This window comes from Tinamus guttatus, unplaced genomic scaffold (assembly GCF_059628265.1).
Source record: "Tinamus guttatus ecotype Peru unplaced genomic scaffold, ASM5962826v1 Tinamus_guttatus_pri_ptg000193l, whole genome shotgun sequence".
Classification (NCBI taxonomy): Eukaryota; Metazoa; Chordata; class Aves; order Tinamiformes; family Tinamidae; genus Tinamus; species Tinamus guttatus.
Genome location: NW_028288727.1, coordinates 967,990 through 987,428, shown reverse-complemented (window position 1 = coordinate 987,428; position 19,439 = coordinate 967,990). Strand labels below are relative to the sequence as shown.

General features: G+C 36.9%; 1 protein-coding gene across 3 annotated transcripts in view; it reads left to right on the top strand.

The window, feature by feature from the left end:
* The window catches only part of CACNA2D1 (calcium voltage-gated channel auxiliary subunit alpha2delta 1), a 341,896-nt gene extending 325,992 nt beyond the window's left edge, over nucleotides 1-15,904 (top strand). For 2 of the 3 annotated variants that reach the window (XM_088523514.1, XM_088523511.1), the window contains exons 34-38: nucleotides 750-805; nucleotides 969-1,098; nucleotides 3,364-3,476; nucleotides 5,676-5,758; nucleotides 13,918-15,904. In XM_088523514.1, the coding sequence (XP_088379640.1) occupies nucleotides 750-805; nucleotides 969-1,098; nucleotides 3,364-3,476; nucleotides 5,676-5,758; nucleotides 13,918-14,034 (499 nt within the window). In that variant the 3' untranslated portion in view covers nucleotides 14,035-15,904. Of the gene's footprint in view, nucleotides 1-749; nucleotides 806-968; nucleotides 1,099-3,363; nucleotides 3,477-5,675; nucleotides 5,759-7,057; nucleotides 7,147-13,917 lie in introns of all 3 variants that reach the window. The other variant, XM_088523513.1, reaches the window with a different exon arrangement.
* Nucleotides 15,905-19,439: the final 3,535 nt, after the last annotated feature.

Below are 19,439 nucleotides of genomic sequence, written 5' to 3'. Positions count from 1 at the left end.
AGCACATGGAATTGCTTTCGCATGGCTTTCTGTCTCTTCTCAAGACTGGCCCACTCTCCATCTGATGATGCAAGTCTGCGGGAATGACTCTAGAGCTCCTTCCAGCTATAGCTCAGCTGGGAAGATGACAGACAGATTCAACTTTTTTAGACATATATTACCCTAGCTTAGAAGAAAAGTAAATAAACCTGGAGGTTGAATAGAGCCATATGCTCCCCTCCACCTGAGGTATATATATTGGACTTGAATGTAATGGGAAGAGGTTAGGTCATTTCTGAAGGCAGCAGCAGAGCCTAAAACATTAAGACAAAGACTTACAAGTTAAGAAAGTAATGGATGGAAAAGCTTAACTAGCAGCTCCTGTTTTGACAGGTTGGTAGGGTAAAAGGAAGCTGTGCATGAGCCAAGCCAGTACTTGCTTTGCGTAAATAAAATAGGAGAAACATGATCACGAATGAAGAAAAATAACTTGACATAAATGACAGTCTGTAAGTGTAAATGTTTTGCCAGCACCTAGGAAGAAAATTTAGTCCATACTTTAAGAGCAAGAACAGAGATGATTTTAAAAGTCACCAGTGCAGTGCTAACCTTTATAATAAACTTGTGATACCAGTATTCATCTCCTTCACAGCAACTTAACGAGCCATAACCAGTATGAAGTATCTAAATCAGGTCATTTTCTTTGAGGGCCAGTAAAATACATAGTTGACAAAGATCATGTTACAAATATATTGTTTTTCTGTGTTCAGGTCTCTCTTGCAGCAGCTGTTTTTGAGCCTGACTTTTCCACGTTTTCTTGAGGCAGGTAAGTCAAGACAATGTTAAAGAGTCAACTTTGAGTCAAGTAGAAGGTAAGAAACTAGATGGGGGCCATTTTGGGTCTCCCCATTGCAGCTGTAATTCTAAAATACCTTTACTTATTCATTTAATTTCTTTTACTTATTTATTTAATTTCTTCTTTCTGCCAGCTGATATGGAAGATGATGATTTTGGTGCTGCCCTGCCTAAAACAAGCTGCATCACTGAGCAAACTCAGTATTTCTTTGAAAATGATGATAAATCTTTTAGTGGCATTGTAGACTGTATAAACTGCTCCAGGTAAAGTATATTCAATATAAGTAATAGTTTGTGGACACTCATTTATGTCAGAAGAGCTAATCCCGCTACTACAAGAACAAAAAAATACATTTTTATCAATTATATCAAATTTACATTAGCAAGACAGAAGTCTATAAAAGAAGTATAAAGGGAGTAAAAGGATAAACTGCATTTCTCATTTACATTTGTCTTAGAATAAATCTCATCTTCTATTTGTGCTAGAATAAATCTGAATAGTAACTGGACTAGCTAAGAAATATTTTATTTTAATTCTTGTTTTCCAGTGGTCTTCATATATAAATTCTTTCATTATATATGTTTTTTTATATACTTCATGAAAATATATTTTATTTCTATAAGAATTCATTTTATTTTAGTCTATTATTTTACAGGAGTTCTGAAATATTCAGGAGGTGATTCTTATTAATCCGGTTATATATTGAAATTTTTAATAGACTAACTACAAGTTCATACTATTAAACTTCAGTTTCACCTTGTACTCAACAATGCTGAAAATTTAACAGCAGATGCAAGACTATATCCACTTCGGTGTTCATCAGTCTCTGAGGTTATTGTTAGAAGTCTGGGAAATATATTCCACTTTGAGTAACCAAATTGATGGATTTTTTAAAGAGGATACCCTCCCTCCTCAAGAAAAAGGCATTCTAAAGACATTTTAAAACATCTTTTCCAGCAAAATTATAAATCAGTTTAAAATTCGTATGTAACTGTATAAAAATGGTAAAAGCAAAGATGCCTGTGGTATTCTGTGTAAACAGGTATTATACTCCGTGCAGATGTGGAGTCTGGTATGCATTTGCAAACTAGAAAGATTTCTGCAAAGTAAGAAAGGACAAGTGAAGCTGTTGCTATTTTAAGTCCAACATTGCTGCATGTTTCTAGTTGTAATAGCTGTGCTAGTACAGTGAAGACAAGAAAATGCAAGAAGTCAGCGAAGGTCTGAAAAGGAGTGTGGGTCTTAGCCAGCAAACCGTGCAGTTTTGGTTTGTAATTAAAAAATAAATCTTTCAGGCTTCATGTGCCTATTCAAGGGGATGTTTAATGTTAGAATGAAACTTTTATAATACTGCAAAACCAATGCCAGGGGACAGGAATGAATAGGCACAAGTGATTTAAACTGGCTAAATCAGCCAGATACGTAATCACAGGGTCTGTTATTAAATTAGCTGACATATTTTGTCCTGGCATTGTACCCCAGTCAGTGGTAGGAGCTCATCTGTGAAATTGCAGAAATGATCAATTAATTCACATCTAAGCAATAAAAAATCTGCCTATACTAGGCAGAGTAACTGTCATTGCTTTATAGAGAGGTTGTGGAGTCTCCTCTGGAGATCATAAAAACCTGCTTGGATGCAGTCCAGTGCCACGTGCTCTAGGTGACCCTGCGTGTGCAGGGGGGTTGGGCTAGATGACCTCTAGAGGTCCCTTCCAACCTTACGGATTCTATGATTCTATGATTCTATCTTTATAAAAATGTGCTTAGAATCTATTAAATGCAGTTAATCTGTTATGGTGTCCCAAATTTACCTTCCTTTATAAGTTAAAGCACATTCTCTTAATAGCTAAGAAATATCATGATTGTTTCTCTGCTCCCTGGAAGGTCTGTCTGCCTCTTCTGGAGAGGCAGTAGTAATTTAAATAATACATGAAACTCATTTATTGAAAATCCAGAAATAGTAGTAAATACCTGTAGCCTCTAACTGATAGCTCATGAAGTGTCGTATCTGTATATTTAAGTAGCTTAAAGTAGCTTAAAGATATAATGCTGCAGATACAACTATTTGGAAATTGAAAACAACCTTACTAACTAAAAGGCATTTTGTGCAATTACATGTAAACAAAAATACAACATATACATATCCTATATTCTGTATACATATCCTAAAACATCTCTCTCCTTACAGTTTTTTTCCTGACATTATTATAGTGTTTCTTATAGTGTTCTTACAGGAAAAATCAATGCTGAACTGGCTTTGTTTTGCAGTTCAGTCATCTGGAGTCATTCTATGCTCTTTTCCATTTTTTCCTCTAATAAGTCAAAAGCGAGAGCCATGCAAATGTCAAAAAATTACAACATTTTTTTATAAATGTTTCTCACTGTTCATTAATACAAAAAAAAAGATCAACAGTAGCCAGCCGATTGAATCTGAAATTGGGTTACTTTTTACTCCAATAACACATGTTGCTCCCAAGTACGAGTTTCCTTGTTCTATTTAAACATATCTTTTGTTGGCTTTCTTCCAGACTTTATCATGCAGAGAAGATTTCAAACACCAATCTAGTATTCATTATTAGTGACAGCCAACTGCTGTGCCGCTCCTGTGACCCAAAGCCACTGATGCAAGCAGAGAAGCCGGGTATCCTTTAAGAGCAGGTTATTTGGTCGTGTAGACTGATGCTTGGCTATGGCATATGGGAATATATTTGGGAGAAAAGTACGGCCCTTCTCTGTGTATATTAGCATCGTACATGTCATTGGGGTGCCTGAGGCAGCAGATATTTGTAGATGATGGCCAACTAGCTGTCACTGCACTGGAGAGCAAGGCTGCTTGCTGTGTGAGGAGAACCTACATAGTAACTTAATGAAGTTTCCAAAAGGCCATGGAGCTGGTTCTCCCCATCTCTTCTGCACTGGGAAGGTATGTGTGTCTGGAGAAACAACAAAAGGGACAACTCCAAGAAACGAATGTTTGGTCATGAGAGGTTAAGAGTGCCTGCATGCCAATTTATGCCCCTACCCTGTTCTCTCCACTGGGTTATGTGGAGAATGGTGATGGATACACAATAAAACAAATATAGACACCTTTAGGTGGGGAGAAATTCACATCAAATGGCTTCTATGAGTTCTTGAGGGTAGCATGGAGGAGAGAGAAAATTGAATCATAATTTGGATTATTATACAGAAAGAATATATACTATAATCAGGAATAGATTTGGTCATGTCAGGAAGTTGAGTCAGCATACTCCCTGAAAGTAAAACAGGTGATGGGAGAGAAAACAGTATCTCTTGGGCAGAAGCAATCCATTTGTTGTCACGTTAATACAACTGGAAATCCTTCCACATTGTGCCAAGGAAGCTATGGTGAGGTGGAAGCAGCAGCCCTGTCATCGCAGAGCTGTGAAAACACAACTCATATTCTAACTGAGTTTAGTCCGTGACAGTTTGATTAACTTGCTGCTGTCTGGATTTATGGAAAGACTTCCCACAGAAAATGAAAATTTGAAATGGAAACATAACTGGTGTTTCCCAGTGGGGCCTTAACCTTCCAAAGAGCAGTAAATGTACTCAAATGGCAAGCAGCGTGACTGGGTGGACTTATATTGACTAAATTAACTATTTCACTTTTTAATTTCAACTGTGCAGTTTTAAGCCAGCCTCCATTTTTTATAGCTAAGAGACATTGTGAAATGCAGATGTAGTATAACATCACACCAAGAGGAAGAACAACCTTTGGGTGCTATTTGGATGGTTATTAGGCTCTGCTTTCCTGGCTGTATGCATGACTTTTTAGAGTATTCCTACATTTGGACTTGCCTTTCATCTGGGCCCACACAGAGGAAAATGGAGATGAGCCTGATAAAATCTGAATGAAGACAGAAATAGTTCATTGAACTGTAAAACTAAATTCCCTGCCATCTTGGCTTCTTCTCCACTGGGCAGCTATTCACTGCAATAAATTTGCTTTAACATCCCACCATTACTGTACAAATGGGATTGCTCTGAGTACAGCTTAGAGCTATTAAAATAGTAAGTAGAGTTTTAAAGTGTTTAGTGGTTTTAAAAAAAACTCAAACCTGGATTTAATGTGTGTACCACTGACAGAAGAATTGATAAAAAGCTTAACATGCAGCTTAACATAAGCAGGTTTTTTCAGAAGACTGCTTTATAGAGTTTGCCAAGTAAGTGTTTTTCAGGTGAGCTGCAACGACTCACGTGCCTTGATAGCACATGGCATATATATACAATAGTATTTATGTTCAAATAACAGCAATTGCAGAGCTCAGAGACTTGAGCTAATGTATTACCTCATGCATTTGCAGGAAGTTAATAGCATGTTAGTTGAGGTGCAGTGCTGCCATTTCCCTGTCTTCAGTGCATTCCATTTCTTGTCCAAACTGTCTTTCTGTTTTTACTTCATTTTACCAGAATAATGAATAGTGTGACTCACTCAACCCAAGGAAACATTATAGCAGACTTACTATTTCATCAAATATTTTTGTGATGTTTATAAAATATTAGGGAAAGCAATATAAAATCTTTAAAAATAGCTTTTATTTTTATATTGCTTCTGAAAATTGAATTTGCAAAGATATGCTGAGCCTTTCTGAGTTTTCTTTATAGAAGCAGCAGCAAACAAAGAGTATTTGATTTCTATTAGTCTGGTGTTTGTTTGGCTTTGGTTTTCTTTTATTTAGACAGGAAATCGAAACTGTGAATGTTTATTTCAGTGCTACATGAATTATCATAGAGCTTCTCTCTTCCCATAAAGATAAAGCAGACTGTTAATCCTGAAAATGCAACAGAAAAGAATTATGCTCCTTAACTAGAGAAACAGATGAAGGGCCAAATCCTTGTGAAATGGTGAAGCAGCCTAGATACCGAAAGGGGCCTGATGTCTGTTTTGATGAAGCCAAACAGGTAAAACTGAGCTTGTAGGACTTTCAGACTATCTTTTAAAACAGTTACAGAAGGGGTTTAGAAGAGCAGTGAAATATGTGTTTAAATGAACCTCGATACCTGATAACCTGCCTATCACTGAACATTCACTCTAGACCATAGTCACTCTATTTCAAGTATCCCATTAACATAAACATAAACATAAATTAACATAAAAATAACAGCTGCTTTCTTATCTGCCTTTCCTATAACCATTGCACTTTCACACATGATGTCCAGTGAAAAAATATCAGCAAGCGTAGAACTGATGATGTGCACAGAGTGCTGTCAAGATCAATTCTTTTGCATTGGCAAACAAATAGATTATATTCATAGTGTAGAAAGAGAATCATTTTATTAGTGGTTCCAAGTATCACTTATGGGTTCCATGGTATCTGGCTGAGAAAGCTGTTTTCTCTTTGGAATGCTTCAAATGTGTAATGATTCTAGGCCTCATTCTTAGCAGGTATAAAACTCTGTTTCTTTTCTGAAATCAGCAAAACCATCTGGGTTTAGGCTTCTCTGTTTTGTATACATTGTAACAGTTTTAAAGGAGGAAAAAATGGTAATTTTGACAGATAGGATGCAATTTATTTTGAATGTGCTTTCTCTCTTAATGCTGTTGAATTGAAACTGTTAAGAATAAATAAAATTTCAAGAAAGAGAATGCTAAACAGGGAAATATCTCCAGTAATATAAAATAAATTATTAAATTAATTATTTACAAATGCATTTGTAATACCTGGTCCCATTTCTGCAAAGGAAAGATTGCTCACAACTGTTGGGGAACTTGGCTGAGATAGCATGACTGGGACTGCTGCATACCAGATTTTGGTGCAATATATTCTCTTCTTTAATAAGGCATAATAATTGACATGGCTGTTTTGTTTAAAAAATTCCAAGCAGTTAGTGTTTTTGTTGTTGTTGTTGTTTTTAAACCCCAAAGATTAAAGAAAGTGGAAAACCTATGCTAAAGCTATTCGGCCATTGTAAATATGCCAAATCCTGCAGACATCAGACACGTATTATTATGTGTGAAAGTGCAATGCTCGCTCACTAGCTTGATGTGCTGATCAGTGTGTAAGCCATGTGTTCTGTAAGAGTGGACTGTTTTGGTTAAGTTTATTTGCAATATTCGCTGTGAATCTCTTGCTCTTGGGTGGATGCTTTCACATTAACTCTGCTAACTGCCAGCAAACTGCATGATATCTCATCTTGTATGTCTTTTTTTCTGTGTTTTCTTTCCTTTCCTCTACTTGCTACTTTGCCCGTTATTAATAGGATCAGCCTATATGCACAACGAGTCGTGCCTCTGCCATGACGTCCGCTCCTATCTTCATTTTTCTGCAAGTTTTCATGTGGTGTGGATGGTCAGTTACTTTCTCTAATTTTTTGTTTTGTTCTTGGCTTAAAACTTTAGCAGACCTTTTTACTAAGTAAGCAAAAGAAAACACAATCAAACATGTCCCAAAAGCAACAATCTGGAGCAAATTACTATTGCAATATTAAGAGAAATTAAATATGAAAAAGCATGTCTTGAGCCTTATAAATCTGAGCTGTAGAATATGAGGGCCTCTCTGATAGAGAGAACCTGCAGGGTTTCTGGGGCTGGTGCCTCGCGATCGTACGTGTGCAAACTGAGTCTTTGCCTTTCCCTTTGTGACTTCAGAACATTTTTTCCCTTGTTAACCCTTGTCCTCGTTAAAAAGAAACAGAAGAAAAAAAAGTTTTTGGCATAGGAATAAGCAAAGTTACAAAGCAATGGGAAGAGGGTGTAATACCTGGGAAAGTAAAGTTGTACTTGGGGAAAGCATAGAGGATGGCTTTGTGCAAGAATAGCCACAGCATTGCTCTAGAGAACAGTAAGGAGTTTTCTGTGCATTCAATTTAGTGCAAATATTAATGATAAAAGGTAACAGCATGCATTGATTAGGTTGTTAAACTATGAATTAAGAAAATTCTGAGTTTTTCTTTCTAATTTATCAAGACCAAAACCTATTAAATTGCAACAGACCTTTTCTTCTAATGAAATATATGAATAAATGTTAAACCTGATGTTCATCTAGTGAAAAAACTCAGGGTTTCCCAAAAATATATTAACAAATCCTTGATACCTTGATATTTTTCTCTGTGTTATGTTTAATAGTTGGGAACTTGCACTGCTGTGATAGTGACATATATGCAAAATAATTGCTATCTAGTGAGAGTAAAGGGTCAGAAAAGAGACTTTTTTGACCTTTTCTGCTGGATGGGCTTCTAATCAATATAACTACTCAGAAAACCACTAGAGGGAGGTACTAACATATCTATTATCTTAAGGCTAACGATGAGAAGCACAAATAAAACCCTGTAGATAAGTCCTCAGTTAGTGGAGTAGAATAGTAAAAATCATAACAAATTTTATATTTATTATCTTTACATTTTGGAGAAGGTTCAATTATTTTTACATGAATATCAATAAAAACCTTCTATGTAAAAGCAATAACTGAGTAATTCTGAAGTTTCTTATTCTGTGTCATCTATTTTCTATCAAGCCTAGGAACTTGCACAGACATGGATCAAGGTAGTAAGGAAGGGTGAAAATTCCTTCCTCAAACCAGTAGCATTTGACATTAAAATATAAAAGATTAACATCTGATACTCTTACTTTGGCAGTTTACTTTGTAAGTAGCCTTCTTTTAGTTAAAAGTAACTACCTAATGTACACAAAGCAGCAGAGATTTACCTTGAACTGAATTCTTAGTGCCTATAATAGCCTTCCTGCTCAAGAATGCAAACTAAAATACTTAACAGGTGGAAACCCTTGACGCATAATTTTAGTTGATAGACTTCTGGCAGCAGAACGTTATATAGATAATTTTGTTCATCCGTGCTGTTTTTAATAACCTTCAGGTTTTGGTAACAGGATTTCACTGGATGTTAATCCATGTTGTTTTATTAAAATCACTGAAGCCAACACAAAACCAGCAGATCAGGTTCGATAACCACAGCTCTTTCTTTTCATCAAGCATAACAATATGGTCTTATTGACCTCTTGAACATTTTTTTTTCCTGCTTTGTATCTGCACACTCTTCTTGTTTGCCGTATCTTACAATAAAGGGAAGAACTCTACAAGTTTTCCTACCCTTCTGGACTGTTTTACTTCCCTCACCTCCCAGTGATGTCAGCGGGATCTTTGAGGGTGATTAGTGCCATGATGACTCTGCGCATCTGGGTGGGATGGGATGTATCCCCAATCTATCCGTGGATATCTGTATAGCTTTGGCTGTGTTGTGTGGTCCAGGTGATGGAGAGAACATTTATGAATAGAACATTTATGAAGGATCACACGTGGAAATGAAATATCACTTGAGTATGAACAAAAGTATTTACTCTGCAGTGTAAAACGATTATCGTATGCGCTTGTTAAAGGTGTAGCAGCTGATAGCAAAGCTCAGATTAAAGGCTCTTTGGCACAGAGATCTTTGTTTCATCCTCTTATAAGCAGCGCAGCAAATACATTCTATGTGATTCAGGTTTCAAGACACAACTTACATAGTTGTAGAGTGCCTCCTAAGGGGTAACAAGTGTGTGTATACACTTAAGCAGGTATGTGTATATGTATGTATAGATACTTATGTGTGTGTATGTATATCTGAAATTATATACTGTCTTCCAGCAAACTTTGATAATTAGCAATGAATGTGTGGTTTTGGCATTTAGCAATGAATGCTTAATTGAAAAAAAAAAAAAAAAAAAACATTGATTTCTCTCCTGGAAGTGCTGAATAATTTTCACAGTGTGTGATTTTGTAAAATAACCCTCTCTAGATTTGTCATCGTAAGGCATAACATGAGAGAGATGACACTGGGATTTGACACTCCTCCATTTCCAATATCCAAAGAAATTTTACATGTGACTTACTAATGCAAGAAATATCTAGTATGCTACTGATAAAAAGCAACTGTGTAAAAAGGATTTTTTCCAATGAATAGAAGTCATATGTGCAATATTATATGGAGGATAACAAAAAAAAGGCACCCTATACCAAGGATTTCTGAGTGTATGTGGTAGCAACTAATGTAATGGGTTGGAAGGGTTCAGTGGAAGTAGTTGTCTAATTGCACTGACAGACATGAAGATGACAGTGAAAATGATACTGTCCAATTTATTATAAGGATTTTTATAAGATAGACTAGGGTTAATATTTGCAGGAAACTGCTTACAGGCTTTCTTAAAGCTGAAGAATTGGCAGGTGTCTTCAAATAAGACATTTTGAAGACCATTTGAAGCTAAGGTTTCACTGAAGCTGATTCTGGTCTCATCCAAAATAGTAATTTCACACATTTCTATAAAAAGGTTGGTTCTTGTGCACCTAGGTAAATTAGTGTGTAATCAGTCTTTCTCTGCCCCCTGTCTCCCACTACTCATTTATTTATTTATTTTTGTGTGTGTGATTCTCACCACAGTTAAAGCATGCAAGAATATTGAGGATTACAATGTATGCTGCTGGGCTGGGAGGAGGAATTAATTTAGACAGGATTCAGTGTATCTTCCTTACCACTACTACTTTTTTCTTGGATTGGGACACACACACACAAAATACACCGTTTAGAAATTGGTGCATAAGCCTCAGAAGTTCAGAGTGTATTTCATACATATCTTAAAATATATATGTAAACTATAGGTACTTTTGACTAGAATGATTTAACTTTGTCATTCATACTGAGGAGGTGCCTCAGTATGAAGGTTTCCAAGACATTCTGTTTTGTTAGGAAGCAATGAGTCATTTTACAGACTTCATAATGAGGATGGGAGATAGTAAAATCTTTTCAATCTGACAGGTCTATTAACCATACTACAGCAGTTAAAAATTGTGCACATCAGACATGAAGTAGTTCTAAAAAATCTCAGCAAGTAAATGGAAATTGGAAACCACCCCTCCTCCCCAGTCACACAAGGTATACATATTGGAAGAGTTAATTTATCAGTATAATTTACACAGTATTTGATCTAACACGGTGATGACATGAAAGCTGAGTGCTGTATATGAGCTGGAGATCCATATAGTCTGAATCCAAACCAGATATTGTTTTCACTGTGGTGTTATTTCGCCCTTCCTGTTATGCACAGATTTGCCTTAAGACCATCAGCTTTCTTCTTACTTGCTCTCCAGACATATTCTGTCTGTTTCGGAAAATACTAAATTTCATGTTTATGTCTAGCCTGTTTCTTTCAGGGTGGCTCTGTTGTGTAATTTGAGTGGTAAGAGTTTTAAGTACCAAGAGGAAGCACTAAGCACCGTTCACTGGAGTGAGAAGAAATCTGTACCCGATAAGCCTTTTTCTAATGGTGGAAGAAGCAACAGGGTTATTTTTAGGTGTTGAGAACAGGAATAAAGCTACATGACAAGACACAATGCAGATGCAAAGAAGCAATGGAGCCAAACTAAACAAATCAGAAAGTTCAGTGCATCTTCAAATCTAGCATCTTACTCCAAATTTGGTGCAGGAAAGTTCAGTTATGACTTCTTTGCTGACTAGAAACCTTATGATTTTTGAACTTGAGGAGTGCAATCAGCTCAAAAAGCCTGAGTCAAAATTATAGAAGTAAATAATAAAGCTAACAGATGTCAGAGACATATCTGGAAAATGGCTACTATTGATACAGAACAGTAGCTACTCTGAGTCATTTACTTTAAGACTAAATTGTATTATTATTTGTTTTTAGAAGGAGAACTTGCATAATTTTTTACATCCAAGTTTCTTCAGGACTGTTGGTGAATGTTATCATTCCTTGCTGAATCTAATTTGCCTGCGTGCTCTTATTTCCCGTGTATTTACTTCAAGCTGACTTAGTTTCTCGGACCTGTGTTCTTGGAAAGATGTGTCAGGTGTGGTGGGACTCACACAGAAGTCATCATCCTGACAGACTGGAACAAAGACATTACCTAAATCCTGTCCTAGCCTTATAATCTCCAAGATCATTTTTTGCACCTCTGTCATCCAGCAGTTATACTACTTCCTTCTCTGACTTCCTGCTTTTGATTTATTCAAAATTGTTTACCATCATTTTGCTCCCCTCGCAGGGAGGTTATCAAATTCTTAATCATCCCTCTCAATTTCCTGTTTATATTTAATATGGCATTTTTATGGGGTTTTCTGCTGTTCTTACTTCAGTAGATTTTTCATTTCTTAATTGCTGACCCGATGATAGCCTGCTTCATCACCCGACTGACTGATGCAGAGTTTTCTGTTTTGTTTGAATTATGGCATTCCTTTTACCTGGGCTTCCAATGCAGTACAACCTTTGGGATTCTATGGGGATCTTGTTTTTTGGGGGGCATCTGCTTGTTTCAGATTTTTTTCCTGTGCTCTGTGTTTAGGTTTGTTTGTTTGTTTTACTGTTTCTCTAAATTTCACATAATTACTTTTTTTTTTAGCTTAAGTATCTTTTGTGTTGGATTTGTTTGGCCTGATCTCTCACAGAATAATTGTCTTTGGAGCAGCTCTCTGCTAATAATTTTTCAGTGGGCCCTGTGCACCAGTCAAGATTCAAAACTTTTTTTTTTTCTTTTTTGTTATAGGACATAGCCACTTACTGCATACAAAAAATCAATTTCCACATCTCAGCTTGATAGTGCATTGATCCAGTCTATATTCAGCTTCTCAAATCTCATGTAGTATGTCCTGACTGATATTATCATTTTGATTGGGGAGGTCAGCAGTACAATATTGGTATTACATTTTTATTATAAGAGCCTGACGTTTTTTCCCCCAGGGATTCCATTACCCCCTCCTTCCCCCCCCCCCCCCCCCCTTTTTTTTTAATTTTCATGTTCCTACATGTAAAAGCACTGGGAAGTTTTGCTTAAGGATATGCCAGTAACCTGCTGGTATCCAAAGGTGCCTTCCTTATTTATTCTGACTGCACCATTTTATCCCTCTCCTGGTCTTTTCAAAGGCACATTGAACATTAGTCACATCTGCCTCAGTCTGAACCAGGGCAGGGTCCCTGCCTGTTGGCTTTCCTCTGCTTCCTCTTTTAGATCCTCCCTTGCAACCTCTGTAATTTCAGAGCCAACAGCCCAACTCTCCGGCAGCAAAGGTGTAACCTACCCTTCCTGCACATGTTGCTACAGCTCAGAAAGTTTCCTCAGTTCCTAATAAGCCTAAATCCCTCCCCACTTTAATCATTGTCTCCCCCTTGGAGCCCCTGGATTTCTTGGTGCAATAAATGGAAAATGTCTCATTGCATTATAGGTGTCAAAGAGAGCAAACACAAATAGAAAGTCATGTTTTCAGCCCACAGAGCTGCCTGTGATTCTCAGATTTGGAGAAGCAGAGAACATTTGCCTGGACTTCTGGGCAGTGAAATATAGATTATGTCAGTCTTGAGAAACAATAAAACATAGAGGTTTTGAAGACCCCAGAACTTGTATCAAATGTGTTTCACCCACACTAATGAGTAAGTCCATGGTGCAAAAGATACTGTGCATTATAGCAAGATACGGCCCCATAACAGTAATTAATGTTAAAGAAGAGTGGGGAGAAAGACTGGTATCATCTAAGGTCTGTGATTCCTTGGTGGCATGGTGAATAGTTAGGTTCTCACACTGGAGTACAGCATCAGAGACGGAGAAGGAATTTCCTTCTTTTTGATCTTATCTGTATCTGTAAAATGTGTTGGTTTTGATGTGTGACATTGTCGATGTAATGGGTGTGAATATAGTCTTGTAATTGTTTTCTTACCCTGAAAAGTTATCTGTTCTTCCCTCTTTCCTTGCAATTAAGTGATACTCAAAATCCCAAAGTTGATGTAATGCTAAGGAGCATAGATGTGGTTTTACAGGCCCTTCCAGGCATATTTTTTATTATTTCTTGTTTGATTGTGTAAGCATCTTGTCTAGTTCACAAGTGACTGCAGTAAGTCTGTAAGTATTTATAGTTATTATAATAATGCCACTCTTTGTATTAAACATTAACAAGCTTCCAAGAACTATTTTGATGTTATTTTAGGCATATAAGGTAAAAATAATGTGTTTAACATCAAAATAGGCTCCTCAAGGATAGTTCAAATTTTTTAAGCCTAAAATATAGATTACTCTGGGGAAATATATTTGTAATTGTTGTTAAATTATTTCTTCTTTTCTTGTCAACAGGAAGATTCAGCCGACTGCGGTGGTGTCTCTGGTCTGAGTCCATCGCTGTGGTCGATGGTAGGAATTCAGTTCATCCTGCTTTGGCTGTTATCTGGCAGCAGACACTGCCAGTTATGACCTTGTTAAACCAAAACCTGCATAACTTAATCAAGTCTGGCCAAAACAATAGCCTCAATTTCATTTTAAAAGGGTCAGCTATTCAGACAGCAGAAGCACAGTAATGCTCGTGTCTGCTTTTCACTCCTTGTGAGACTCATAAAGGCACCCAGAGTGGCTGCATGTTGGAGTGTCAGATCCTTAAATTTGTGTGAATGCTGCATCATCTATGCCATCCGAACAGGATTCTGTACGTGCTTCATTGGGGAATCTCAGATTAATGTTTGTTTGTTGGTGTAATATTGATGACTTCATGTAAAAGGGCTCCCCTTAAAATAGCTTATATATATATGATTTTCATTTATTTTAACCTTTGGATTTTCTTGAAGATCTTATATTCTTTTACATGAACATTTGTTAAATATATATATATGTAAAAAAAATAGAAAAAAAAAAGTACTGCCCCAATATACTTTCCAATACCATGATGGCTGCTTTGAACATCAGTTTTGTCCAAACCAGTGGAATGAAATGAAAATATTGGCTAATCTTCAGGAGAAGTTCATCAGCATTGACATGCTTTATGATGAGTGGTTTAATATCCAAAATTAATCAGAACAGGTGGTCAGCCAAGTTTTGGTATGTTTGTAAATTGTTGGATTAAAAAAAAGGGAGAGACTACTGTATTTAGAAATATAAGGGTGCTTGAGACCTTAACTTAAAAAAAAATATTTTATTCTTCAACTTTGTCATCTATCAGAAAAACATTGATTTCGATGTAATAATCACCTTCTCTTCACAATACACATATATAATGCTAGTCAAATTCTTCAAATGCTCAGACAAAATGCTTGTGTATAAAAAAAAAGTCTTTGTGGTTACTGAACGTTGGTTTCCAAGGGTATTTTGCATGATGATGATGCTACGTTATTGTTTTTCAGTTTGTTTTCTTTGATGGTATAGTCCATTGAAAAGGTAACTGAGTGATTCTTTTGTTGTGTGAGAAACTGATCACTGCAATGTTTTGCAATCAAATCATATTAAATTATATTATTAAACAGAGCTCTGAATATACTGTGCAATGAAAAAGCTAAGAAAATAAGGTAAATTTAGCTGCTGTAGCAAAACGGTTGAGGTGGATTTTTTACAGAATAGCGCTCTCACATGAAAACCTGTGTACAGATATTTTAAGTATATAAAAATCAGATTTGACACATTTATTTTTGAAGTTATATGTTCTGCAAGGTTCATACCGCGTTCCCCCTTTGTTTCCTTTATATAAAGATATCTGTAATGTTAAAACTTTTTTCTGTTGCTATTTATTATTGAAAACAACAAATCTAATAGAGCCAATCTCCTGGTTGCTAAAATTAAAACAAGAACTAAAAACAAATGGGGAGCCCTGAATCTCTATGTATGCACATTGATTCTTGATTGTGAATAATATTTTTTAAAGTTGTTTTTATGCAACCTCATTGGTGATACAGGTTGGTGCAGTAAATTGCAATATGACAGTGTAGCATAGTGTTGATGCAGAATATGATTTGCGCTTTTTTTTTTCTAGTTTTCAGAACTAAACAGTATTGCCAGACAGCTAAACCAATGAATGTGCTACTCTTGCTGATATTGTACAATTTTGCTAACAACTGCAATATGCAAATATTAACATGGCACAATACACTAGCTGTTTAAACCAGAAAGAAAAGGCAAAGCATTGGTATGTATACGCTGGCAACTGATATCATTTTGATCATGTCAAAAGCTCAAAGAAATAATTGGGCATGCGTTAATATCCAATGAAAACCGAAGAAGCTACTCAAAGCCATGGCATGGCTTGAAAGATCAAATGCCTACTGAAGCTGTACCCATGGCTGAATCATTATTTTTCTCATAATCCCTAGGTTCCAGATAAGTATTTTCTCATGTTTAGGATTACAGCAAGACAATATAATAATAAAAAAAGAAGCCCTTCAGATTTTTTTATATTATTTTTGGTGAGAAATAGTGAGGTATTTTGGATAACAGAGGTGAAGATAATCTTGGATCTCTCTCTTCCAGTCACATTACTATACAATTAGACTTAAGGCTCTCTTATGAGGTGTTCGCTGAGGTGGTATCCTGATGTTTTCTTGGATATCGTCAGCTGAAATCTTATGGGAAGAGTGAGTTTTGTAGGATTAGGCCAATACTTTTTACACTCATAGCTCTTGCTCAAAGATTACTTAAACTGCATATTCATTTGGATTCTGCTCTTTTAATCACTTGGAAGCTCGATGGCTTATTAGTGTTATAGTTTTCCACTTAGCTTCCCAAAAGAAACCCTTCATGGAAAAGTTTCATTACAGAAGAATACATTCAGGCATTTCAGAAGAATTTGTCCACAGAGGAGAGCCCCATCCTGAGTTGCTTCATGAAGAACAGGATTAGAGTTTGGTGACATATGGCAAACTGGCCCAACGCCATCTGCCCCAGAAGATGGTGGGGACTTTGGTGTTTATCCCATGTCCTCCTGGAGCTCTCTGGGAAGGTGGGACGGAGAATCTTTGCTCCTCTCCTGATCCCACTTATAATCCCTCAAGAACCATGTTTCTGGATAAGCACCCTAATTTTCTAACAACAATAAGTGTGTATCAAGATAAAAAACTCAGGATTTGGCCCTCCAGGCAGGATTTAATATTATGCTCATAAAAGTCAATGCTTTCAACAGAAAAAAAACTAAAGTTCTGGCTTCTGTTTGCAGAAAACTATTTTATCCTACTGTAGCCAAATGATATTGAAAAGTTCCAGATTTTTTAAAATGCACTGTCTGTGTACCTACAAAACACAGCACTCCAGAAAGCAAATGCAATGCGAACATTAGCTTTGCCAAAGTCTGACAGAAAAAACTTATGGGAGGAGATCCATATTCTTATGCAGAAGAGTACTCTTACTCTCATGTAATGCACAGTAGTCATCCTCTGTTGTTAAATAAACTTGATCCTGGGCTTTCAAATGAGACATTTTTAAATTACAATATGCTGTAATTACAAAGAAAAAAAAAAGTCACATAATAAGCTATGTTGATATTTGCTTAGATCCTTTAAATAGCATTAAAGGATAAATTTTTGAACTGTTTTAGTTTACACCAATGTCATGCAGCCTTTAGTAGGTCTGACAAATCACCACCGCTAAGGCTCTTTACAGTGTGGTACTAAACAAAACATGGTTTTAAGACTTAACATGAAAGGTTTCTTTCTAATCTTTTTTTTTTTTTCATTTAAACAACCAGCATTACTGCCAACACACTGATCGTGGTCCATATTTGTAACAGGTTTTTAACATGACATAGCAGGTTTGATTGACAAGATTTTTAGGTCCTGTACCTTTGAGACTTTAGTATGATCTTTTTTCATGTTTCTAATGCTTGAGGCTTTACTGCTTAACTTGACAAAAAAAAGTGTTGCTGCCATTTGTAAGTTTTCTTATAATGTTCCTTTTACTAACTTAAAAACTGGCCTTACTGGGTTCAAATAGGCAGTATCCCTTTTAAGTGACCTTTGCAACCCAAGTGTTACTTGCTGTGGTTGAGCATTTTTTCCGTATCATTTAAAAGACATTGAGACCTTTGTTCCTATTAACACTGGAGCTCAGAGAGCATACTTAGTCTGTCTTAATTTCAGAACACAACCTCAGTCCCCCTAGTCCTAAAAATTCAGGTCCTAATACTCTGGTTATTAAGAAGTAAATATATTAATGCCTACAAGGCACTGCAGAGCTCTGCTTCCAGGATGTCTCTGAAGGTAGAATATCAATAACTCCTTTCTTAGTATAAATGTTCCCCAGCTCATTGGACATGCAAGCCTTTAAAAAAGGCCAAACTTTTTCTTTTCTTTTTTCCTTCATACCACAATGTTAATATTGTTAATATTCATTGTACACTACTGTAAAAAGATGAAAACAAAGTGTCTGCAAGCAATTCCAGAGTTTTGAAAAGTTAGCCTCACTCTCCTCCCAGCAACTTGCATCTGTGCTGTTTATGGTTTAAAAGAAAAATCATCCTGAAGAAATGAGTTTCGCTGAGGCTGAAGGGATACTGTCTTGTTCAGATGCCATGAAATTGCGAATTGTCCTCTCTTCTCGTGTCGTATGGAATGTCTGGATCATGCTTTCGGGGTATTTTTATTGAGATGCTCGGTGTGCGTTCCCGCAAGCAGAGGCTTGGTTTGCTCTCCTAAGGCAAACAGGTCTTTCTCCCTTTTCTTGTGTTCTCTTGACACTTTTGTGGAACTTGACAAGCCTGGAAAAAAAAAAAAAAAAAAACTAATTTTTTTGTAAAAATTTGTACAATAATGTTATAAAAAAATTTATAATCCTAGAACTGTTGTGTTAATTCTTGTGCAAAAACAGTATATTCAGAATAAAAGTTTATCATTTAAAATCAATAACCAGCTTGACCATTCATTGTGTATAGAAACAACGCGGACCTAGGTAATGCTGAGTAGGATTTCTGGCTTTGCCCAGAGGTCGTACCAGGGGTTCTTGCAAACCTCTGAGTGCTGATGGAAGTGGCTCAAAGACTCAGGAAGTGGCTCCTTCCCGTGCAGCGTTGCATTCCCAGGGGGTTATTTTCCCATAGGGAACAGGCCTGGGAGGGTGAGGGGCTACTTTTCGCCATGGCAGTGGTGATCTCGGGCAGGAGGGCAGGGCAGATGGCTGGAAGTGGGAACCGCTTTTAGCCGCCTGATTTTAATCCCCCGCCGCATATGTGTCGGAGCCCGAGTAGAATGGCAGTCGTAAATCACAGCTGGATTTGCTGAATCCCTGGGGAGGCAGATAAGCGGGTAAGAAATCAAATGCAGATTGGAGCGTGTGGAGTTCCCGCTCGCCCATGTGGAAATGCTGCGAGGCAGCGCCTGGCACTGCGGATCCCCAGGCAGGGATTAGTGCCCTCAGCTAGATTAAACCCTGCCGCGAAGCTGCACGATTAACCCCACATGCTGCACTAATTGCACCCTGTTCCCTGTGTGCCGACTGCCATGGAGATGCGGAAAACAAGCCCCAAATCCCTCCCCAGCACATGTTTAATCATTTAATTTAAATTCAGTCTTATAATATCTATTAAGCAAGGGCAAATACTTTTTTCTCTTTTTGAGCTAAACAGCTACAAAAATCACTATATTATATAACAGTGATTTTACAAAAACCTTTCCCTGCCACATTTATTAGCCCAGCTCTCCTTATCATCCTTGCCTGAACCAAAGCACACCCAAAGTGGTACCAAAAGTATCTTAATTGCCTGTTGCTAAAGACATTGAGAGCAGCATCTCCCTTTCCAATAGGCTGCTATGAGATTTTGGTCACAAAGTGCATGGAGGGCAGAAGAGGAGGGAAATGAGATTTTCTTTGCAGCAGAATGAATTCTAGATAGATTCTAACAATATTTATTC